The sequence below is a fragment of the Cololabis saira genome, chromosome 16, assembly GCF_033807715.1.
Source record: "Cololabis saira isolate AMF1-May2022 chromosome 16, fColSai1.1, whole genome shotgun sequence".
Lineage (NCBI taxonomy): Eukaryota > Metazoa > Chordata > Actinopteri > Beloniformes > Belonidae > Cololabis > Cololabis saira.
Genome location: NC_084602.1, coordinates 38,193,499 through 38,218,489, shown reverse-complemented (window position 1 = coordinate 38,218,489; position 24,991 = coordinate 38,193,499). Strand labels below are relative to the sequence as shown.

Here is a 24,991-nt window from a genome sequence, read left to right as displayed (position 1 = left end):
CTGGAGTCAATCCTCCAATAGTGTAGAAATAGCGGTAGTGCAGTCGCCACACATATCTGATCTCAGCTGATGGATGGAAACATTTATAGTGAGTTCAACATCATCATCCACTTCTCTGTGTTATTGTGCTGCAGTTGAATACAAGCTCCCTTACATTTTTTTTTTTTTACCTTGTCTGCACACATATTAATGATTGATACCATGACGGTAGAAACCAAAGGCATATATATGTGCATTATTATTATATTTAATATATATACATATATATATACGCATACATATGCATACACATACAAACCCAGTGATTTTTTTATTTTTTTGGGGGGGGGGGGGGGGGTGACGACATCCACTGCCAATCCAGGAAGCAGGAACACACGGAGACACACGTCAAGCACTGGAAATCTGCAACAAAAAACCACAAACAAAACACAAAACCGACAAAACCGTCACGGAGCCGACCAAAATTTTTATCGGCGATTAATCAACGATAATCGGCTTAAAGTAGCATCAGTTGGACTTGACAGTGACCCGTACAGTTACCGCAAGAACCAGTGGTCCATGGACATTAATATTTGGCCACGTAGTATAGTGCGCAATACAAATGACCAATGATACATTTTTAAATCGGGAACCCCCCAACCTCCAGCTGATTTCTCTCTCTGCAGGGTTGTAAGTTTGATCCTTAATTTTTTCTTATTCCATATAAATTCAGTAATCAAACTATGAAGTCTATCCCAATATCCTTTTGGTGGATTCAGAAGAAGCATGGAGCTTATAAAATTAATTAAAGGTAACACCATCATTTTTATGATTGAGGTTTGGACATCCACTTATCTAGATTGGTTTTAATCTTATCTAAACATGCAATATAATTATTCTCAATAGTAATATCTAAATTGGGAAATATGTCAATGCCTAAGTATTTAAATTGATTAACAATTGGAATATTAAATTGAGTCAAATCCTCTTTGTTATTTTTTAGCGGTAGAAGTGCAGATTTTTTCGCCAATTTATTTTATACCCATAAATACTACTAATGTTTATAAATAACCTAAAGATGTGAGGAAGTGACTGTGATAATTCACTAATAAAAAGGAGCACATCATCTGCATAGAGAGAGATATGGTGAATGGTGGACTTTATTGTAATAGGAATGATATTAGTGGACTGACGTACTTTTTGAGCTAAAGGTTCAATAGATAAAACAAATAATAAAGGAGAAAGTGGACACCCTTGATGGGCACCTCTATAAATTGGAAAATGAGTAGAGCAAGAATCACCTGATAACACCATTGCACCTGGATTTACATAGAGAACTTTAATATAACTAATAAAAGAATTGCCAAGTCCCATGTGATCTAATATGGCCCAGAGGTAGTCCCATACAAGTCTATCGAATGCCTTTTCGGCGTCAAGAATTAAAATTCTTGATGAAGTCAAGACGTCGGAAAAGTCCGGATTAAAGTGTAGCATATGTAAGAGTCTTCTTAAATTATCTGAACTAAACCCGCCTTTCACAAACCCGGTTTGATCATAGTGAATAAGTTTCCCCAAATATTTATTAAGACGACGTACCAGAACTTTAGCATATATTTTCACATCAACATTAATCAGTGACACTGGCCGGTAACTGGTACATAATATTGGATCTTTGTGTTTTTTCAGTAAAAGTGAAATCAGAGCTGTGTTTGTTTGTTTTAAAAACGAGCCCTTTGCAATTGATGTAGTAATCATTTTTAAAAGCATAGGGCCCAGCTCTGACCAAAACTTGACATAGACTTCAATGGGAATACCATTGTTCATCTCATGTATCGCGTCCCATAATTCATTTAAAGATATATTTGCTCCTAAGTCAGCTGCTTCTGAGTTAGACAGTTTTTCCAAGTTTAAATCAATCAAAAATGTATTGTACTTATCCGTATTAAATATGATTTCGGAAGTATAAAGTGTTTTATAGAAACGTGTAAGGACTGTATTTATTTCATTTGAAGTGGTTAATACAGTTCCTTCTGCAGATTGTGTTGCAGAAATACACGACTGACGCTCATTAGAACGGAGCCGCATGGCTAACTCGTGGGAAGGCCTACTACCATTAAAATAATGGTGTTCTCTAGACTTACATAACTTTCTGAAGGATTTAACAAAGTGGTTTTGGTGACATCTTGTGAGGGTTCTATTTGCCACTTCCTCACTGGACCAGCCACCTTAATCGCACTGAGTGGCAAAAATGGCTGCAACTAGTGGACAAGACGGGATAACCGCTGATTATCGGCTTAAATTAAAGACAGTTAGACTTGACAGTGACCCGTACAGTTACCCAAAGAACCAGTGGTCCATGGACATTAATATTTGGTACAGTTACCAAGAACCAGTGGTCCATGGACATTAATATTTGGTACAGTTACCAAGAACCAGTGGTCCATGGACATTAATATTTGGTACAGTTACCAAGAACCAGTGGTTCATGGACATTAATATTTGGTACAGTTACCAAGAACCCGTGGTCCATGGACACATAATATTTGGTACAGTTACCAAGAACCAGTGGTCCATGGACATTAATATTTGGCCACGAGTCCAGTTTCCTGATATTTATATGTACTTAATTTCTACGCCGGGGAAATACACGAAGAAAAGCTTGAAGGCTTACAAAAGTCTTGACGCTTGATCCGACTTCAAGGCAGGATTTGTTGGTGAAATTAAAGTGATGAGGACACCAAACTTTATGATTTGACTGTTTAACGTTAGCTACCCAAAAATCCAACATTACCTGATACAAAATTGGAACCACAAATCCATGTTTCGGTGCCTGGAATCCAGTTGTTTCTGAGAATTGCAGCGATCCATTTGTCTGTAAAACGATAACTCTGATTTCTTGCTAAATCTATGAGTACAGTCGATCGCACAACAGCTCTGTAACATTTTAGATGTTTTCCAGTTGCTCAAACTGAAGGTTTACGCTGCCACTCAGTCTTTTCTGCCACACAAGGCGTGGAGCGTAGCCCTCCTCCATCCCCTCCATCCCCTCCATCCCCTCCATCCCCTCCATCCCCTCCATCTCCTCCATCCCCTCCATCTCCTCCATCCCCTCCATCTCCTCCATCTCCTCCATCCCCTCCATCTCCTCCATCTCCTCCATCCCCTCCATCCCCTCCATCTCCTCCATCTCTGTCCATCTGCAGCCTCCCTCCGTCCTCAGGTCAGCGGTCAGCAGCTGAGGAGAAACACCAGGCGTGATCACAGTGGGACAAAGACACTGACATTTATCTCCCGGCACTTAATCCCTGACTCAGGCTTGGAGGAAAGGAGGTCACCACCCCGGTGCATGATGCACGTCTCCAAACACGTCTTAAAACACATCTTAAAACATGGCAGGACGCACAAAAGTGGCTCAGACGGCAGGAAAACTGCACTTCTGTTTCCCTCTGAAATATTAAGTTCACCCTGGACCGTGTTTGCTCCTTCAGCTCGATCCCTGACTGGGACTCGGAGGTTGGTGTCTGCTGCCCCCTGCTGGCGAAGCTGCACCGGTTCACCTGCACGACCGTGAAAGAGTTGAAGACTTTCTCTTTCTTTTATTCAGCCTGATATGTGATTAAAGTAGTGATGTTCGATACCATCGATATCGTTTCCAATCCAATATTAGGTAAAATTCAGGCTGGTACTGGCGATACAGATTCGATACCGATATATTGTGCAAATACATCTAATGTCACCTCATGTACATTTTTTTCCCCCCTACAGACTAATTACTCCGGCACTTTAGAACCAAGTTGTTGTACATTTTTTCTTTTAACATTATTTGCTCTTTTGTATTGCACCAGTCACCACAACAAATTCCTTGGGTGTGTTAAACTACTTGGCAATAAACTTCTTTCTGATTCTGATGTGCCGGTAAATCTATTTTAGACAGTTAAAGAATACAATACATCAGAGTCACTTATTTAGCCACTTATTTTAAAGTCAGAAGTATACTGAGTGTTTGAAAAAGGTGTTTCCATCACTAAAAAAAGATTCAATTCAATTCAATTCAATTTTATTTATATAGTGTCTAATACAACAAAAGTTGTCTCTAGACGCTTTCCAGAGACCCATACCCAGAACATGACCCCCGAGCAGTTATTACATAAACAATGGCAGGTAAAAACTCCCCTAGTGGGAGAAAAACCTCCCTAAGAGGTTCCTAAGTAAAACAATAAAACCCTTAAAATAAATAAGAGAATAATAAATAAAAACAAAAACTACTATAAAATGAGAAGTAGTTCCTACCAGCAGCGTCTCATTTAGACAAAATCTGAATAGTTAAGTGCTTACTGGCCAGTTCAGTTCTAGTTCCAGTTTAGTACTGATTCCAGTTCAGTTTCCTGTTAATGATATACATTACCATAAATTACCATCAAAAGTATCAATATTTTAGTTTGAGAACCTATTGTATAGATTGATTTATTTATTGTAATGATCCGCACCTGACTAGTTTAGAGTTTTCCGGTTGGTTAGAGGAGGGTTTGGTAAAGATTCCCCCCCAGCAACACTTCCACCCCCCCGTGAGTCAGCTGGTCCCCGGGGGCCGCAGCTGGAGATCCGGGCTCCACCCAGCTGCCCCACCCCCTCCACCCCCTCCACCTCAAAGCAGCTGGAATTTATGCATGCTGGCATAGACATATAAACGTATCCGCCCCATGGAGCTGCTGCTGATACGTCAACGTCGCCGCCATATTGGATGTGGCAAGACTGCGCTGTAAACTAATACAAGTAAATGGACTTATTTTCAGAAAGCGCCTTTCTACAAAGACATTTACGTTTTACGTCTCATTTATTCATTCACACACGCACTAATATACTTGGGAAACAGTTAGGCACCAAATATAATATATTTAATTTTCTCAGATGGCAAAAATAAGAACTTTATTGATCCCACATAGGAGTAATTCATGTTATATCAGCTATAGAGAACAAGGTAGTGCCGAAAAATAATATATATCCCCCTCACAAAAATAAGAAAAATAGAGAAACATATTTTCTCATCAACAAAACATATTTTAAAAATTTCAAGTAACAAAATAACATATTTGAACCATTTTTCAGACAATATAATAACATTTGAACCATTTTTCAGACAATAAAATAACATTTGAACCATTTTTCAGACAATATAATAACATGTGAACCATTTTTCAGACAAAATAACATTTGAACAATCTTTCAGACAATAAAATAACATTTGAACCATTTTTCACACAATAAAATAACATTTGAACCATTTTTCAGACAATATAATAACATTTGAACCATTTTCCAGACAATAAAATAACATTTGAATCATTTTTCAGACAACAAAACAACATTTGAACCATTTTTCAGACAATAAAATAACATGTTTTGTTAATGAGAAAATATGTTTCTCTATTTTTCTTATTTTTGTGAGGGGGATATATATTGTTTTTCGGCACTACCTTGTTCTCTATAACTGATATAACATGAATTACTCCTATGTGGGATCAATAAAGTTCTTATTTTTGCCATCTGAGAAAATTAAATATATTATATTTGGTGCCTAACTGTTTCCCAAGTATATTAGTGCGTGTGTGAATGAATAAATGAGACGTAAAATGTACATTTCTTTGTAGAAAGGCGCTTTATGAAAATAAGTCCATTTACTTGTATTAGTTTACGCAGTCTTGAACATCCAATATGGCGGCGAAGTTGACGTATCACAGCAGCTCCATGGAAGGAGGAGGAGACATGTCTATGCATGCTGGTGCTGGACATGCCCCCCCCCCGTGCCCTCCTCGGTGCTCCCTCCCCCAATAGTATACAGCTGCAGGCTCGGAGGCTGCAGTTCCAGGACCCGCAGTTTCAGGACCCGCAGTTCTAGGACCCGCAGTTTTATGCAACAGCGCCACTCAGTGGATTGGAGTTGTCATTGCAGAGGCTGCAGTTCCAGGACCCGCAGTTCCAGGACCTTCAGTTTTGCAAATTAAACGTTTATTACGCCAAAAGATTACTTAACATGATGAATTGAAGTATAACTTTTTTAAAGTTTTAGTTAGAAATTCTTATTTAAAGCTTGTTTAAGTTAATAATCAGGTACGGATAATTAATAAACAAGCATTTTTATGTGTAAAGGTTTATTCCACCAGATTAATACTTTTACTTCATGTGTAGTAAATAAACAAGGATAATTAACAAATATTTTGATTTCTTGAGGTTAATCCCGTCAAATTATTACTTTGTATGGAGTTGATAAACAAATAATAATAGTTAACAAGTACATTGGTTTACTCCAACCAAATATTAATTACTTTGAACAGCCTACTCTGCAATACAAATCAAATAGGTTGCTAAGAGTTGCAAACAAATTGCAAATTTGTGATCAGCATAATTATCTCATTACAGGTAAACTTAAGATGGAATCATATTTGGCCAGATACTATTGAGATATTTATAAGGTTTGAAAGGCACACAGCTGGGCCTCTAAGGGCAGATTTAAGATTATGTCTCTATATTTGTAATATAATCAAATGATTAATATTAACAACCAGGGTTCCTACACATTCTCAAACATCAAATTCATAGACCCTACAATGTATAATTTGAGACAGATAATTATGATTTCCTATTACAAGATTAGGTAGTACACTGCAGCAGGTTTTATGGAAGCCTTTCTGAAGTCAAACAATATATCAAAGGAACCTACATTTCTATTCTAGCATAAATCTTAATCTAAACACATTAAATGACCCATGTCTATTTTTTAAGACTTTAAATGTTTCCCCATCAAATTCACAAACTCTTTTTCCAATCATATTTTTTATTTTATTTTATACACACACACACAAACACACACACACACATTATTTCAACTTTATACAGACCAAAAGCAACCCAAAAAATCTCCCTCAGTGTCTCCCTTGTTGGAGCAGTTGTTTTTGGAGCTTCCTTTTAAATTCCTCCCTTTCACTGAAATAGTAGACATAAAAATCACAGCTTTATTGACAGAAATGTGTTTAACATTTAAAACATTAAGTGCTACAGGAATTACAATAATTATGCACATTTCTTAATTATAGTATGTAACGCATTGCATAAATTGATTAAGACTTAATGTCATTCTGTTAGAAATATATTTATATTTTATTCTCTCACCTTGGATGTAAGGGTTGCCCAGCAAGGAACAGCTGTTCCGCCTGAAGCACGGGCACGTTATGTGTCCACGCAAGACCATAAATGATAGCCTATAAGAGAAATGTAATTTAATGTATCAATAAATGTATTAGTATTTTCAAAAATCTATTTTTAAAAATCTATTCCAGTCTACCGATATAGATATATTTTATAGTTATATGCATCTAGTAAATGAGAGAACATAACAACTTATAACTTGACATGTTACTTACGTTCGTCATCGAAGTCCGGATACAATCTGCAATCTGCGACCTGCAAACCTGCAATGACAACTCCAATTCATTGAGTTGCGCTGTTGCAAAAACTGCGGGTCCTGGAACTGCGGGTCCTGAAACTGCGGGTCCTGGAACTGCAGCCTCCGAGCCTGCAGCTGGACCCTTCTCCCCTCCCCCGGCCCTGGTGCTCCCTCCCCCGGCCTCGGTGCTCCCTCCCCCGGCTGGTGAGTTAAGTTTCCAGCCGGAGCGCAGCAGCAGATCTGCGCCGACGCGCGTCTCCTGCAGCGGCTTGTGGTGAGTCTATTTCCATCCTCTGGATCTTTATTTCATACAACCGTTTCACGACAGTTATCCCGACCTGTTATTTGTGTTGTAGTTGCTTTTTCTTATTATTATTGCTCTTTAAGTCCCCTCATGAAAACCTGGAACTCCCGAGGAAGTTTTCAGAGAAGTTTTCAGAGCAACTCCCAGTTTAACATGATTCATGTGTCATCATGGCACGATCCAGGGATGTTTAAAACGTTTGGATTAGTGCAGATTGAAAACTCCTAGAAGAGCTGAGTTATCCGTGACCCATCATGGCACATCATGATGATAAGGAGGCTGTAAATGGGTTAAAATGAGCCACAAGCCCCTTCAGACCCTTTTTTAAAAGTCTGTTTTAAAAAGGGGCTGAAGACTTTTCTGTTCAGGAAGTCTTTCCCTGGTCTTTTATAGATGTTTTTATTGTCTCTGTGCTTTTATGCTTTTACTTCTGGTTTTTTATGTGTCTTGATTTTAGTCCTTTTTGTTTATTTTGTATCTGTAGCACTTTGAGATTATGCTTTACAAATAAAATGTATTATTATTATTATTATTATAAACCAACATCCTTGGCTGGTAAGCCTTATTTTTCCTTTTGTTAAAACTTATTATGACCCAGAATGGTTTTATAAAGAAGTACAGGACTCGTACACGCGCTCACACATGTGGAGCTTCTGTGTCCGTGATGCTGCATGCGCGCTCCCGTGATGCTGCGCGCTCCCGACCTGCGGTCGGTGCCTCATGCGCCCTGCTGGCGCTCGGGGACGCGCACAGAACCATGGGAAGAAATTCCATTTTTTCCGCATCAAATTGTCTGTCAGATTAAAAGAGACCAGTCCTAATACTTTTGTTTTCCATCCGCTTGCGAGTTTCTATCTCAGTTCTAGTTCCAGTTCAGCCCTGGTCCAGGTGAGTTCCAGTTCTGTTCTGATTCCAGGTCAGTACTGGTTCCACTTCAGTTCTGATTCCAGGTGTCGTGCCAAAAAGTGATTGCCTGCCAGAATCTGATTTCTTCAGATTTCTGGCCGCGGGAGCGCGCACAGCAGCCCGTTTAGCGATAGCGCTAAAACGTCAGATTTTCAGATTATGAAGCTCAAGAATGAGATCAAGTCATATTTAGGTAGAAACAACTTTTCATTAACTGTATTTGGCCTTATATCAATTTTTGGCAGGTGAAAATGCCTATTTTGTGTTGTAATGGTCCTTTAAAAGAGTTAAAAGCAATCCTGTGAGCTCTAGTGTTTATATTATGAAGCTCAGGAATGAGATCAAATCATATTTAGGCAGAAACAACCTTTCATTAACTGTATTTGGCCTTCAATCAATTTTTGGCAGGTAAAAAGACCCATTTTCAGGAGAGAAATCAGATTCTGGCAGGCAATCACTTTTTGGCACGACACCGGGCAGTTCTAGTTCCAGGACTAGGGGTGGGTATTGGGAAGGACCTCACGATACGATACGCATCACGATACTTGAGCCACGATACGATACAAATTGCGATATCCCGATAATGCGATATATCCCGATATATCCCGATAATCTACATAGTTCACCGAAAAATTTAAAAATGCATTACACATCTTAAAATCCAAGTTGTATATATGTACATCAGATGATAGTGATAATGCATTGGACAGACTGAGTCAAAACAATGTAATTCAAACTTTCCATTTTAATTATGCAACATATTTGCATGAAAAAACACACTGAAACACAATGAAAAGTGCAGTGTGTGCATTATTCTTAGGTACAAAATACTCAAAATAAAATGCAGTGTCTCAGCCACACTGAAATTGAAATCACAAAAATACAGTACAGCTACTTGCCCCTGACTTAAAATGACAAAAATAAAATGCAGTGTCTCACCCACACTGAAATCACAAAATAAAGTGCAGCTAGGGGTGGGCAAAAATATTGATACGGCAATATATCGCGATACATACATTGAATATCGATATCGTATCGGGAGACTATGTATCGCGATATATTGCCGTATCAATATTTTTGCCCACCCCTGTCCAGGACAGTACTAGTTCCAATTCATTTTAATGAGAAAAGGCCCCCCCTCTCATATTTTTATATTAATTATAAAAAAAACTAAAAAACATTATATATTAAATAAAAAAAGCTAATATGGATGGCATGCGTCCTGGTCCCGGAGCGCGTCCAAGGAGCCGCTGGAACATCATGTGTCTGCGTCACAAAGAGCCGTTTATGTGAACCGTGGCGGTCGGAGCAGCAGCAGCCTCGCAGTCCGTCCCGTTTCTGGGGAATATGAACAGCAGCCAGGGCTTTGGGAGGAGGGGGGGGTTTCTGACCCGAGGGCAGGTCATTTAGCCATGAATGGGCCTCTTCTCCGGCCCAGATCATCATGAGCGCAGAATAACTCCGGGCGTCTGGCACGACGGACGCGCCATGACCACGATGATATAATGTTTAACAACAGGAAGGCCGGGGATGGCTGTCACTGACGCAGCAGAAACATGAGGGACAGACTCTCTTCTTCCTACATTTATCAGTCTCCTCCCCTCGGCCCGAGTCACTCCAGGGCACGGATTCTGTGTTCAGGCTGTTTAGTTTCTCCGGGCGGCTGCAGACGCTCCTGCTGAGATCCTTCTCCTCTTGCGGTAGGTTTTAACCTAACCAGACTTTAACCAAGTCTATCTTTAAAAAAATGACTAATAATAATAATATTTTCTTATAAAATTGTCTTTCTGCATGTAATTGAACTTAAAAAGTGAAACTGCTTCTTACTGACAGATATTTTATTTGCTTTAATCTAGTCCATTTAATTGTAGTCTTTGTTTGGAGACTCAACCTTTTTTTGGGCTATTTAGGTGTGTTGTGAAGCTTGAAATGTATGATGCATTTAATAATTTAGGGTTTTAACATAGAGAATGTCTGACCAAATCAGAGTTTATTTCACCATTTTGAGGAGAATCTAAATCTGTGTTGCCAGATTGGGCAAGTTTCAGCCCAATTGGGTTGAAAAATATATATTTGAGCTGCTTTTCCTGGTTTTTACTAAATATTTGGGAGAAATTATTAACAAAAAGTTTTCCATTATGGCAGAGAAAAGTATAAAACTCACTGATATTTTATGTGCTTTAGTCTTTGTTTGGAGTCTGAACTTTTTTTGACAATTTAGTGGTGTTGAAATGTGTTATGCATTTAATAATTGACGGTTTTAACATAGAGAATGTCTGATTCGGGCTGGTTTTTCAGTATTTCGGAGGGTTTTACATCGTGTCTGGGCTGGAACCTGTCAGATCTGGCAACCTCGAAATCAGCACTGGATTTCTTAGTGTCTGTCTTTTTTTCTGATTCTGATTCTTTTTTGTTTGAAAATGGTATTTAAAAAGTCTTAGATTGACCGTGGTCAAACTGTAGAAACCCTGCCTTTAAAGTCAAACTTTACAGGAACTTTAAAGCCAAGTTTCAACAACTATTCGATGGGAAACTTTCATTGGGGGTCAAAATCTACTAGAAAAATGGAAATTTTTTATCTTTGAGAAAACAAGCTTGACACTTCCTGACAAAGACCAAAGTGTGTGTCTGGGTTTAAGTAATCGGATTACTGGGAGATGCTCACTTGCTTTGTTGGAGCCTTTTGTGTCTCTGATTATCCCATAATGACCTGTAGAGTGGATGAAAAGAAGCCCCGCCCCCTCGTTGGTTCCGAGGTTTTGCATGTCTGGACATGATTTAGGGATGAAAGTGGGTCCCTGGCAGGTCTAGAAGTCAGGTTAGTGCAACTTCAGATGGTATTTAAATATATTTAATCTATTTATTCAACAAAACCACAAACTTGAGAAGAATCAAAGACAGAATTCGGAGGGCGGGACCAGTGGCTGTAACTCAAATGGACCAAATGACGTGATAAAAGCGGAGGTTTTGTCCATTTGCTGATGGTGTGTGTTAACACAATGCCAAGGAGGAAAGACAGCAGTTATCAGGTCTTTGTTAAGCGAGGAAGTTGCTGATAAACGGTTCAACTCGGTGACCCGTCTTCCAGGAACGACTCCCAACGGGTCGGAGGTTTTTTAAGAAGCACATTCGTCAGATTGATTGATCGCCTGAGGTGTTTTTAGGGGCGTGGCTTCGGAGGACTAAAGATTCGTTTTTCCAACAGCTCTTGTACGACCTATTAGGGATGGGCAGTATGGACTAAAACATTTATCACGATAATTTCTGGCATTTATCCCGATAACGATAAAAATGACGATAAAAAAAATACCAATTCAACTCCACCTTTGTAACTATAAATCTATCACCACATTCAGTCTTTGGAGCCAAAACACTGCTCTAAAAGATACTAAATACTACTAAAATACAACAATTACATTGAATTGATAAAAACCAATTAAATGAGTTACACCTGTACTGCAAAACTGGAATGACTCAGATCCGCCATGTTTGTTACACGAACACGTATCAACGGGGATTTATCCTTCTTTCTTTCTTTCTTTCTTTCTTTCTTTCTTTCTTTCTTTCTTTCTTTCTTTCTTTCTTTCTTTCTTTCTTTCTTTCTTTCTTTCTTTCTTTCTTTCTTTCTTTCTTTCTTTCTTTCTTTCTTTCTTTCTTTCTTTCTTTCTTTCTTTCAGGCTCCTTTTTTTCTTTCTTTCTTTCCTTCTTTATTTCCGGCTCATTTCTTTCTTTCTTTCTTTCTTTTTATCATTTTTACCGCAAGATGACAAATTCTTACCGTGTGGAACATGTTCTGCACTTCTGGGCCCGGTGGGCAGAGGTGGGTAGTAATGAGTTACATTTACTTGAGTAAGTTTTGGGAAATGTTGTACTTTTAGGAGTAGTTTTGAATCACTATACTTTTTACTTTTACTTGAGTAGATTTGTGAAGAAGAAACTGTTCCTCTTACTCCGCTACATTAGGCTACGTTGAGCTGTTACTTTTCTTTTATCCCTTTTATCCACGTACGCGTCAATCTCATGACATCACTGGGTGATTCTTTGGGAAAAATGTTTGTTTTTGCATGTTTTGTCACATTTACACAGACTCAAACACACACAGAGTTTCTATGAGTTCATGTTTGTTCTAGTTCTGGTTAAAAAAGAAAAGTACAAAGGCTTGAAATTTTGTGCTACTTGTGCTTAATTTATTTTTTTATTCTGTTATTATTTTATTTATTTTATTATTTATTAAAGTACTTGACTTTACTTTAAGATTGTTTTAATTTAAGCTATTTTTTATTAAATATAATTTTAATTTATTTTATTATTTTATTGATTTAATTTGCCTGAAGATGATTATTTTGTACTTTTGTCTGTTTGAATGGTTGTGTTAAAAAAATAAATCAGACGTTACTCAACAGTTACTCAGTACTTGAGTAGTTTTTTCACCAAGTACTTTTTTACTTTTACTCAAGTAATTATTTGGATGACTACTTTTTACTTCTACTTGAGTCATATTATTCTGAAGTAACAGTACTTTTACTTGAGTACAATTTTTGGCTCCTCTACCAGCTCTGACCGGCGGGTCCCGGGTTTCGGGGTCGCGTCCCGATGTTTTAAACCTCAGATTTTAAAGCCGGGTGTTGTTTCTTTGTTCCTCACATCTGTATCCGCTGGCGTCACCTGACTCCTGAAATGTGTGTCTTGGTTTTCCCGCCTTCATGTTTTCCTCAGGTCCACTTTCTCACTCCTCACACCGTCATTTCCAGCTGGTTCCGACAGAAACCGCCTTTATTCAAGACGTATCGCTGGACGGCTGGAGACGGGTTGGTCCTATAGGCTCATTAAACGATCTGGGGACCTGCAGCCTTTGACTACGTTTACATGCAGTCAAAATTCGGGTTATTGCTAATATTCCGGTTACTGAAACATTCAGAATATTCCGTTTACATGGTAATTAATCATTCAGAATATCTGGATCAAACCAGCGACGCACGGAGAACATCATGACACAATTACCGTCATTTCCTCTTCTTCTTCCTGTATCCAAATTCAAAACAAATGCTGCTTTGCACAACTTTTCTCTCACCTTCTTGTAAATCTTCTATCCCGGTACTTTCTACCGTCTACAAATGCAGAAATGTTCATATCCTTCATTACATTTATGAAGTGATTAGTCTCCTCCTGGTCTTGGTTTCTCCGTGTTTAGAAAAACTTCCTGGACTCAAAAGACCAGGATTCCTTGTGAACAGAGCATGAGCAGAAAACAAATTCCTGTTCCGTTTGATGGGGATATTCTGTTTGGTGTTTACATGACCCATTATTCAGTTAGAAAAGGAGTAACCCAGGGGTCATATTCAGGTTTTTAAAAACCCGAATATGAGCAAATTCGGGTTATTCAAAAGAGTTATTGGTGTTTACATGGCCGTGCAAATTCGGGTTATTGCTAATATTCAGGTTTTAAAAGGGTTATTGATGCTGGAAACACTGTCTCTGTAACAATCACAGAGGACGTCTGCGATTTGTGAAGTAAAAATTCCACCTTAAATGACCTCCCTTATTTCTATTATTTCTCCTATTTCGCAAAATAGTTTTAATCCCACCTGAGTCGGTCGTTTGGAGACGAGCAGACAGGAAACTTTTATCTTTTATCCGGCTCAAAGTCACAAAACCTCCAGGGACTTCGACTTCGAAAAGCTGTGGTTGATGTTACCATGGTAACCACAGCAACCAAAACACGGCAGTCCGATCAGACGTCTTCAGAGGTGTCTTCAGTATTCACATTCATTACTCAGGTAGAAGTATAGATACTAGAGTTTAAAAATACTCCTGTAGAAGTTGAAGTATCAACTCAAGTTTTTTACTCAAGTAAAAGTATAAAAGTACTGGTATCAAAACTACTTAAAGTATAAAAGTAAAAGTAATGTAAGGGGAAAAAAGCCATTAAGGACAAAAGCCATTGAAAATGAATGCATCTTAGTATAATGTAAATATATTAAAGAAGCATATATGTGTACTATTGAGCATTAACATGTGTTAATATAAATATATTAAAGAAGCATATATGTGTACTATTGAGCATTAACATGTGTTTCAGAGAGCAGCAGATATGATGACTAGTTGCCTATAAGTATTGTAATGGTGCAAAAAGTCAAACTTCATGTTCATGTTATCATTTATCCTAACCTTTATTGGAATGTACATCCAAGTTTAGTTGCAGGAATCTGAGGGAACGGATGTAAGAACAAAACTGGACAAGAACATCTGAAACAACCACAACCAAATTCACTCTATCCGGATGGAGCAATTTAACTGGATAGTTTTTATTAAAGGCCCAAATGAAATAGAGTAACGAGGCTGTTTTTAAAATGTAAGGAGTAAAAAGTACAGATAATTGCGTGAAAATGTAAGGAGTAAAAGTAAAAAGTCGTAGTTGAAAAATAATTACTCCAGTGAAGTATAGATAACCAAAATTTCTACTTAAGTAAGTAATGGAGTATTTGTACTTCGTTACTTGACGCCTCTGGACGTCTTCAGAGCTGATGTTAGATAAAAGGTGATTGTTTGAGAAAGACGTCACCTCTACATCTGTAACTAAACACAGACGTCGGGGTGTCGTCTCAGAACATCATTACAGGTCATTAAAGGTCGTTAGAGGTCATTTACGTCCCGGGTGACTAGTTCATAAGACCGTGTTAAAGCTCGTTGGATTTGTGCGTGAAAATACTGTCAGAAGATCCGATTCTGTTTCTGTCGACACAAGAACACTTTTGTTTTCACGACTCGACCCGAAGACACAAAGACGGATAATGATGAATGGGGTTTTTTCAAGACCATGTCCCACTTTTAGGTCTAAATCCAGGCTGACAGAGACCCCCCCCCCCCCCCCACACACACACACACACACACACACACACACACACACACACACACACACACACACACACACACACACACACACACACACACTCAGCAGAAATGCAGTGAGTCAGGTTGGGTTGTAAAGGTTGGGTCGTACAATCGGAGGAAACCCGAGGGTCCAGGACTGGGGGGGGGTTGGGGTGTCAGGACGAGGACTCGTCTCTGCAGTGATTTATGGGGCGGGGGGGGGGTCACGTCCCAGGGAGATGTCACGCCGGTGAGGACGGGGGTTAACATCACCCCCCGGGGCCGCCTTATCTCACGCTGCCGTATCTGCACTTCCTGGCGGGTGATGGGGGTGATGAGCCGGGTTTTGTAATAAACTGTCCCATTTTGTAACACATTTTGTTATTGCATTTTGAGAAGATTATTATAAAATGCACTTGCAACTTTTTTATTTTCTAGGAAATGTAATAACATGGTGCATTATGTCAGTGTTCCTCAACCTTTTTTCAGTGATGTTCCCCCTGTGAAATATTTTTTCAGCCAAGTACCCCCTAACCAGCGCAAAACACTTTTGGCTGTAAAAAAAAAGACCTAAAACAGAGCACTGTGCCATCAGTAACTGATTTATTAAACATAAAAATATTGCTGCTACGCTTCAACCACGACTCCATCGTTGGTCCAAGTGATTGACAGGTGAAGCCAGGTGATTGACAGGTTAGGTGGAGCCATCCTGGTGTGGGGGATACTCTGGGGTTTTAGGGTAATAAGTAGAATAGCCTACTCCTGAAGATAGAATTCATTTTATGAATTTAGACTTATATTTTCCTCAATTATTTATGAAATATTTATTTTTAAAGGATTTTTGCATGGATGCTACTTTTTAAATATATGTATATTTTAAAATCTCACGTACCCCCTGGAGTGTCTTAACGTACCCCCATTTGAGAACCACTGCATTATGTACTAATACCTATTGTTGTTTGTTTAACAATGAATTTATACATGAGTGACTTTTGTTGTTTTTTATGCAATTTCCCTCAGAGCTATGTAGCCCAATAAATCTATGTATAAAACTCCAAATATAACTTCAGTTGCCTGTTTGAAGTTTGGAATTATATAGACCAATAACAAACAAATAAACTATGCTTTAGAATTGTTATTACATAATGCACCATGTTATTACATTTTCTAGAGAATAAAAAAGTTGCAAGTGCATTTTGTAATAATCTTCTCGAAATGTAATAACTTATTATTAAATAATGCAGCAAAATTTATTACAAAATGCGTTGGGGTAGTTTATTACAACTTTTTTACCCTTGTTGGACTATGGCGATCTGCTTTTTATGAACTCCTGAGCAATATTTAAAGAAATTAGATACTGTATCATTGTGCTTTGCGTTTTATCACCGGTTGAAGCTTTCAGGTACATCACTGTTTTTGTCCTTCTTTGCCTCCGTAGACTCTCCCACTGGCTGGCTTTTATTTATAAATCCATTTTGGGACGTCTCCCTACATATTTGTGCGTGCACACGTGTAGAAACGTCAGCCATTATGAACCTGCGCTCACAGAACTTTATTCAAATGGTCCAGAGAGCCAGAACTGAACTGGGTAAAAAGGCTTTCAGGTTTTCTTACCCGTCAACCTGGAATGATGCAGGAGGATTTGAAATTGGTTGATCTAGTTTCCTTGGGTGAATTCAAATCTATTTTAAAAGACAGAGAAATTAGCTCTCTCGGTTCTTGTGACTGCCCCGTTGTGTAAATGTTACTATTTACTATTGTTTCCCCGGAATGTGTGACTGACTGTCTGTGTTTGTATGTATTGTTGTATTGTTTTTATGCTGCCATTTTGGCCAGGTCACTCTTGGAATAAATAAAGGATATATATATTACAAAATGCGGCAGTTTATTACAAAATGAAATGACAAAGTTATTACATTTTGGAGGTTTATTATAAAATGCATCGTTATTACAAAATGCGGCTCAACAGGGGTGATGGGAGTGGTCCCCAGATGTGGGCGGGGCCAAGCGTCTGACCTAGGGCTGGGCGATATGGACCAAAAGTCACATCTCGATATTTTCTAGCTAAATGGCGATACTCGATATATATCGATATTTTTTCTGTGACATAATTGGGGTTTCCCCCAAAGCATTATAGCATAGCATCTCTGTTAGCATCTCTGTTAGTGTCATTTTTTTCTGAGGCAAACCCTTAAAAAAACAGTCAGTTTTAATACAAAGCCTCGTGCCAAATGTCACACAGGTTCCTTTATTAACAGAGGTCTGCACAATATCAAAATGTATAAAACAAATGAAATAAAAATAAAGTGCCTGCATATATAGAATAAAAATGCTTCTTGAATAAAATAAAACAAATATCCCTTTCCTGCATAACAATTAAATTAAAATACACTGTGCAATTAATACAATGTAGACAGTAACAGGCAGACTTTTCCACTGAGGTTGACAGTTGTGCAAATAACAAAACATTTGTGCAAATCTCAAATAAAACATGTAAACAGATATTGCATCTCTTTGAGCAAATCTCAAATAATTACAACAAGTCAACACATTTTACAGATTTTGTGCCAGGAAAACTAAACTGTCAACACTGTCAGGTTTCAGCACACAAAGGTACTTTTTTGCCAGCGCGAGGGGTCAGCGTTGATGTTCAGTCAATTTGGCACAAAATAAGCTTTATCGATATAAACGATATTGTCTCGTACCATATCTTGTTTTAAAATATATCGATATATATTAAAATCTCGATATATATCGCCCAGCCCTGGTCTGACCCCCCCGTGTCTCTCTGCTGCAGGATGGCTCCGTGGGGAACCTGGACCAGCTGGCGCAGGAATACTCGGAGTACTACGGCACGTCGCTGAGCGACGTCTGCGAGAGGATGGAGGAGCTGCGTAAGCGGCGCCTGTTGCAGGACGCCGAGATGGTAAAGAACCGCCCACTTCTCTTTTCTTCTTCTTCTGAACTCCCAGGAGCAGAGGAGTGTGAACATTCAGCTGATTTACACACAGTAGCTCATCGTGTCTCTGCTGGAGGTGTCGGTTCTCTCACCCTGAATGAGCTGCTTTCAGGGCAGTTTCCTTTCAGGGTCCTTAACAAGTCTAACAGTCTTAAATTACATTACATGCTTAACCCTTGTGCTGTCTTCAGGTCAAGGAAGGAAGGAAGGAAGGAAGGAAGGAAGGAAGGAAGGAAGGAAGGAAGGAAGGAAGGAAGGAAGGAAGGAAGGAAGGAAGGAAGGAAGGAAGGAAGGAAGGAAGGAAGGAAGGAAGGAAGGAAGGAAGGAAGGAAGGAAGGAAGGAAGGAAGGAAGGAAGGAAGGAAGGAAGGAAGGAAGGAAGGAAGGAAGGAAGGAAGGAAGGAAGGAAGGAAGGAAGGAAGGAAGGAAGGAAGGAAGGAAGGAAGGAAGGAAGGAAGGAAGGAAGGAAGGAAGGAAGGAAGGAAGGAAGGAAGGAAGGAAGGAAGGAAGGAAGGAAGGAAGGAAGGAAGGAAGGAAGGAAGGAAGGAAGGAAGGAAGGAAGGAAGGAAGGAAGGAAGGAAGGAAGGAAGGAAGGAAGGAAGGAAGGAAGGAAGGAAGGAAGGAAGGAAGGAAGGAAGGAAGGAAGGAAGGAAGGAAGGAAGGAAGGAAGGAAGGAAGGAAGGAAGGAAGGAAGAGATCAATTCCCGTTGATGAGGTTTTTGTGTAACAAACATGGAGGATCTGAGAGCGAGATAGATTTATAGTTACAAAGATGGAGTTGAATTGTTTTTTTTATTTTTATCGTTATGGGGATAAATGCCAGAAATTATCGTGATACATTTTTAGTCCATACCGCCCATCCCTACTGCCGGTATTGATCCGTTCTTGTAGAAGCAGCTCGGCAGAAAAGTCTGTGCAAAGTTTAAAGTGACCTCGGTTTGTCTTCTAGCCTTTTCGGAGGTTTTAATAACCATTTATTTGGACGTAAGTCGTCTATTTTTGCTGCTTTGGTTCACAAGGAAAGTTTTCCGTCTAATAATAGACGCCGGGTTGTTTTAACTCTGGACTGAGTCTGGATGTTAAATGTTTTCCCTTCCTCCCTCTCGAGTTGTGACTATTACGCTTTAACCTTGGGAGGTTTATAATCTGTCCCCGAGGACTCGGGATAACAAGTCTCTCCTTCTCAACCCGTGTTTTCCCAGAAATTCTTCAGTCACATGACTATTATGTGTAATTTCATGTTGCAATGACTCTGTAATTTACTCCTCTGTTTCTGTTTCAGGGAAGAGAGGACCCGTCGGCCGCGTCGCTGCACCTCCGCTCTCAGATCCAGGTGAGTGTCGGAGACAGAGACGGAGGCAGCGTTTCCTCGTCCGTGCGTCAGCAGACGGGCTGATAGCGGACGAGGAGCCGCCTGCTCCATTACCCCGTAACGTTTACCGTGGCGGGAACACTGGGCTGATTGTGAAGCCGACGCCGGCCTTGAAACGGCACTGATATCGTCCTGATGTGAGAGGGAGTGTCACAAGTCTGATCCCAGGGACTTTTTTTCTTTTGCTGCCAAGTTACAAGAGTTTTATTTTGAAAAACACCACAAATTTTCCATTTCAGCCTCCACGAGCGTTATTTTCATGAAAAATACAGTTTCCAAGTGTTTTATCATCTCAAACTTAAAGGACACGTATTTGAGCGTCTTTTTATTTGTTCAAAATACTTTTAATGACATTTTTTGGTCAGAATATAACAGACACTAGTCCGTCTAGAGCAGGGGTCGGCAACCCAAAATGTTTTAGAGCCATATTGGACCAAAAACACAAAAAACAAATATGTCTGGAGCCGCCAAAAATTTAAAGCTTTGTATGTATAAGCCTTAGAGTGAAGGCAAAGGCGAAATGTAAAGAAAAAAGTTGAAATGTCAAGAAAAAAGTTGAAATGTCAAGAAAAAAGTCGAAATGTCGAGAAAAAAGTTGAAATGTTGAGAAAAAAGTCAAAATTTCGAGAAAAACATTCGAAATGTCGAGATTAATGTTGAATTAAAATCTTGAGAAAAAAGTCGAAATGTCGAGAAAAAAGTCAAAATCTTGAGAAAAAAGTTGAAATGTTGAGAAAAAAGTCAAAATTTAGAGAAAAAAAGTTGAAATGTTGAGGAAAAAAGTCAAAATTTAGAGAAAAAAAGTCGAATTTTTGAGAAAAAAGTCGAAATTTTGAGAAAGAAGTCGAAATGTCAAGATTAATGTGGAAGTACAATCTTGAGAAAAAAGTTGAAATGTTGAGATTAGAAAAAGGAAAAAGGAAGAAAAAAAGGAAAACAGGAAAAAAATAGAAAAAAAGGAAAAAAGAAAGGAAAAAAAGGTCAAACATTTTTGAAAAAGCTCCAGGGAGCCACTAGGGCGGCGCTAAAGAGCCGCAGGTTGCCGACCGCTGGTCTAGTTATTTATGTGCCCTTTAAGAATGTGGTAAGCCTCCCCATTCACAGCCCTTACACGGTACAAAACGTACCGAGCCAGTTGCAGCGGTACAGAGTCGGGGTTTCTGTGGTTGTTCATGCAGGAGTCTCCATGAGTGACTATTCAAAACCCCCAAGATGACTCCAGAATTAATAATAACACCTTTGATCAACAATTTTATCTTTTTTTTTACTACAAAACTGACGACAATCGTTGACGTCACATGCCGAGCCTCTACAGCTCCGTTCACAGCAGCCGGTTTAGGGGCGGAGTCAGCCACGTGACCTTATTTTGAATTTGCGGTTGCAGATTTCGGTCGCAGACCGACTTCAGACGTGCGACAAATGTGGCGAGCTCTGAAATCGACAGGAGACGAAAACAGAAAATATCTGGGTCTGTGATGTCACAGAACCCCAATCAGGCTCATCGAACCGCGCCAGATAAAGTGACAGGGGTGCGTTTGTTGAGCTCAGACGAGCTTTCAAGCACCAAAGATCGTGTTTTCATTTAAGGAAGGAAGTAGGAAAGGAGAAAAGAAGGAAAGAAGGAAAGAAGGAAGTAAGGAAGAAAGGAAAGAAGGAAGGGAGGGAGAAAGGAGAAAAGAAGGAAGGAAGTAGGAAAGGGAGTAAGGAAGGGAGAAAAGATGGAAGGAAGGAAAGAAGGAAGTAAGGAAGAAAGGAGAAAAGAAGGAAAGAAGGAAGAAAACATGGAAGGAAGGGAGAAAGGAGAAAAGAAGGAAGGAAGTAGGAAAGGGAGTAAGGAAGGGAGAAAAGATGGAAAGAAGGTAATAAAGGAACGAATGACGGAAGGGAGGTAGGAAGAAAAAGGAGTAAAGGAGGGTAAAAAAGGAGGAAAAGAGGAAAGGAAGAAGGAAGGAGAGAGCAGGAGGAAAGAAGGATAGAAGAATCGGGTCATTTTGACCCAAAGACACTACAAAGTTAAACTGACATCCAAGTGAGAACTCTGATGTTTCTGATGTTCACAAATTATTTTCATCTTTTTCTTCCAGGAATCTCTGGGACTCAGCAGCTGCACGTCGACCCCAGAGACCGAAAGAAGGTAAAAAAAACAAATAAATGTCTTGGATGACAAATGTTTAAACCTCAGCGGCTGCGTATCATCGGGGTTTTACTCAGATTTATTTCAGCCGTCACTTCTGCGCGCTGACTCATGATTACTGGTCTCGTATCACCGCCGTCCCTCCGTGCGTTTCCTCGGCTTCCTGGAGCTCCAAATCTCATTTATGAGACATTTCTTCGTCACCTAGACGCTTCCTTCCTTCCCTCCATTGTTTTCTTTTGAAGGGTTTTAATAAATGACTCGTATTTTATAGCTTCGGAGAGCTGAGTAAGATTTAAAAAATGGAGGGGATGATTTATGAGAAAGCAGCATGTTGGTTTTATTAAGAGAAGTTTAGTTCTGAACCTCGTTATGAACTGAAGGGATGAAACTCTGAGTCATGTTTGATGAGTCGTCGGGAGAAACTGGCCCCGCCCCAACGACACCAGAAAACAGTTTATTTTTTATTCTCAAGGCCCCACAGTTACAGATATTTATTTTCTTAATCATTTTTATAAAACCTTTTCTTCCTCTCATATAATCTGAAATGAGTCAGAGATGAATTAAATCTAGATCAGACCGGCATCGACGGTCTTACAAGTTTAAAAGAGACAAAACAAGGCTGATAACTCTCTAGGTTGAATATTGTACTGCTGATTTTGTTTTACTTTACTTTTATGTTACTTTTAATTCCAGAGAATTTTAACCCCCTAATGCCTGACAGATGAAATAATACATATAAAAATTCAGGATTTTATCCATACAATTTTTCTGCATCTCTATGAATATGTTGAGTAATTTTATTTATTAATCTATTCATTAGGATTTTTTTAATTCTATAAATCTATTTAATACATGTATTTGGCGTCGGGGGTCTTAGAAAAGTATCAAATATGTAACATCAGGATCTGAAGGGCCGAAGACGATATATCAAATAACTAACGAGTAAAAGGTAGTCTTCCAAATAATTACTTGAGTAAAAGTAAAAAAGTACTTGGTGAAAAAACTACTACTTGAGTAACGTCTGATTTATTTTTTTAACACAACCATTCAAACAGACAAAAGTACAAAATAATCATCTTCAGGCAAATTAAATCAATAAAATAAATTAAAATTAATACAAAATAGCTTAAATTAAAATAATCTTAAAGTAAATTCAAGTACTTTAATAAATAATAAAATAAATAAAATAATAACAGAATAAAAAAATAAATTAAGCACAAGTAGCACAAAATGTAAAGCCTTTGTACTTTTCTTTTTTAACCAGGCAGAACTAGAACAAACATGAACTCATAGAAACTCTGTGTGTGTTTGAGTCCGTGTAAATGTGACAAAACTTGCAAAAACAAACATTTTTCCCAAAGAATCACCCAGTGATGTCATGAGATTGACGCGTACGTGGATAAAAGGGATAAGAGAAAAGTAACAGCTCAACGTAGCCTAATGTAGCGGAGTAAGAGGAACAGTTTCTTCTTCACAAATCTACTCAAGTAAAAGTAAAAAGTATAGTGATTCAAAACTACTCCTAAAAGTACAACATTTCCCCAAACTTACTCAAGTAAATGTAACGGAGTAAATGTAACCTGGGCTGTCAGTCAGACGGCCGACGGGCTTCACAACAGCGTCCGGGGTTTCTGCTAAACTGCAGTTAGCGAGAATCCTCCCCCTCACACCTCCATGCTTGAGCGGTGCTGCCACATGTGCCGAACATCTCCGCTCTCGTCTCGTCCTCCGTCGCTCCGGGAGTCTCACGGTTTATTCAGACACCGCTGAGTCACGCTGTCTTCTTCGTTCACGCGGCGGTCCCTCAGAAAAGAAGACTTTGCTTGTTTAGTCTATTAATAAACGTGCTGTCATGCGGCGTCAACTTTAACATTTAACACGCTGTGCGACGCCTTCAGGGGGGGTTGTTTTTCCTGTTTCTCTGAGCGTTGTGTGATCTGACCTCCAGGTACGTTTTCTCAGAAGTCCAGATTGGCAGGATGTTTCCCGCTTGTGAACAATATTTGTCGCTGCGGAAAGCTGGAATGGTTTTACAACGCTCTTTTACCCCTTTTCCACCAAACCGGTGCTAGAGCTGGTTCTGGTTCACAACTCGTTCAACTGTTGAACCAGCTGAGAACCGGTTTGCTTTTCCACAGCTCGGGTGCTAAAGCCGGGCAGACACTGTGCGATTATCGGCTCGTTTTGAGCCGATTTTCCAGTCGTGCAACTATTTTTTGGATCGGGCCAGATTTCGACCCAATCGTTGGTCGTGCCTCGTGCAGTAAACGTGGGGTAACGACGAGAGATTAACACCTCACGACGAGCTCCCGATCACAAATCGTGTGCTCGCAAGAAAATCAAACGTGTTTGAAATCCTGGTCCCGATTTGCCTCATCCTTTCACAGAGAGCATGCGCAATCTCTGATGTCACGTCAAAAACTATTATTTGTAGTTTAAAGTGTTGCAAGTTCACATTACAAATCATGTTTTAATAGCAGAAAAAAAGGCTGCATTTCCCACGTCTGCCCAACCAATTCCTTCTCCAATCACGGCGTTGTCTAATCTTTTTTCATTTATCGCCACACAGAATGGCACAAATTGCTAAATCCTGATTTCTGGTTCCGCGTTACACCAACACACCGTACGGTGTGCGTTGCCGCGTCGCCGCGTAGCCTACGCCGTAACTTTGATCGGGTGGGCAGGACGCACGTTTGGGTGGACACAGCACCCCTGCCCCAAAACCGGCCTCGAGTTCCAGTAACAGAAGTCGGACGGGAGGATTATGATCGTATAGTGTGAGCAGACGGAGCATCAGAGCATCAGGTCGTACAGCGTGAGATCATAAATCGTGGGCTGTGAACTTTTGAACTCTGCAATCTAGTCGTGCAGTGTGAGATGGGGCTGAATCAAACTAATTAAAATATTGCACAGTGTATGCCCAGATTTAGAGGAGCCACGTCATTACGTCGCTGCAAACGTCAGTTACGTCTCTGCGTTTGCGTGAAAGTTGCATCAACATCCAGGTATCTGCTCTAACAGGAC

General features: G+C 39.5%; 1 protein-coding gene and 1 long non-coding RNA gene across 4 annotated transcripts in view; one reads left to right on the top strand and one right to left on the bottom strand.

Annotated features, from left to right (window-relative positions):
- sash1b (SAM and SH3 domain containing 1b) overlaps nucleotides 1-24,991 on the top strand; it is a 155,425-nt gene that overhangs the window by 97,230 nt on the left and 33,204 nt on the right. The window contains exons 1-4 of one of the 3 annotated variants that reach the window (XM_061743927.1): nucleotides 7,654-7,694; nucleotides 18,298-18,426; nucleotides 19,741-19,791; nucleotides 21,915-21,964. In XM_061743927.1, the coding sequence (XP_061599911.1) occupies nucleotides 18,382-18,426; nucleotides 19,741-19,791; nucleotides 21,915-21,964 (146 nt within the window). In that variant the 5' untranslated portion in view covers nucleotides 7,654-7,694; nucleotides 18,298-18,381. Of the gene's footprint in view, nucleotides 1-7,653; nucleotides 7,695-10,220; nucleotides 10,331-18,297; nucleotides 18,427-19,740; nucleotides 19,792-21,914; nucleotides 21,965-24,991 lie in introns of those variants that run through there. The other 2 variants (XM_061743928.1, XM_061743926.1) reach the window with 2 other exon arrangements.
- On the bottom strand, nucleotides 6,826-7,563 carry LOC133462788 (uncharacterized). The gene is made up of 3 exons (XR_009784282.1): nucleotides 7,398-7,563; nucleotides 7,147-7,235; nucleotides 6,826-6,960 (listed from the first exon to the last, which is right to left on the bottom strand). It is a non-coding gene; the product is annotated as an uncharacterized LOC133462788 (long non-coding RNA).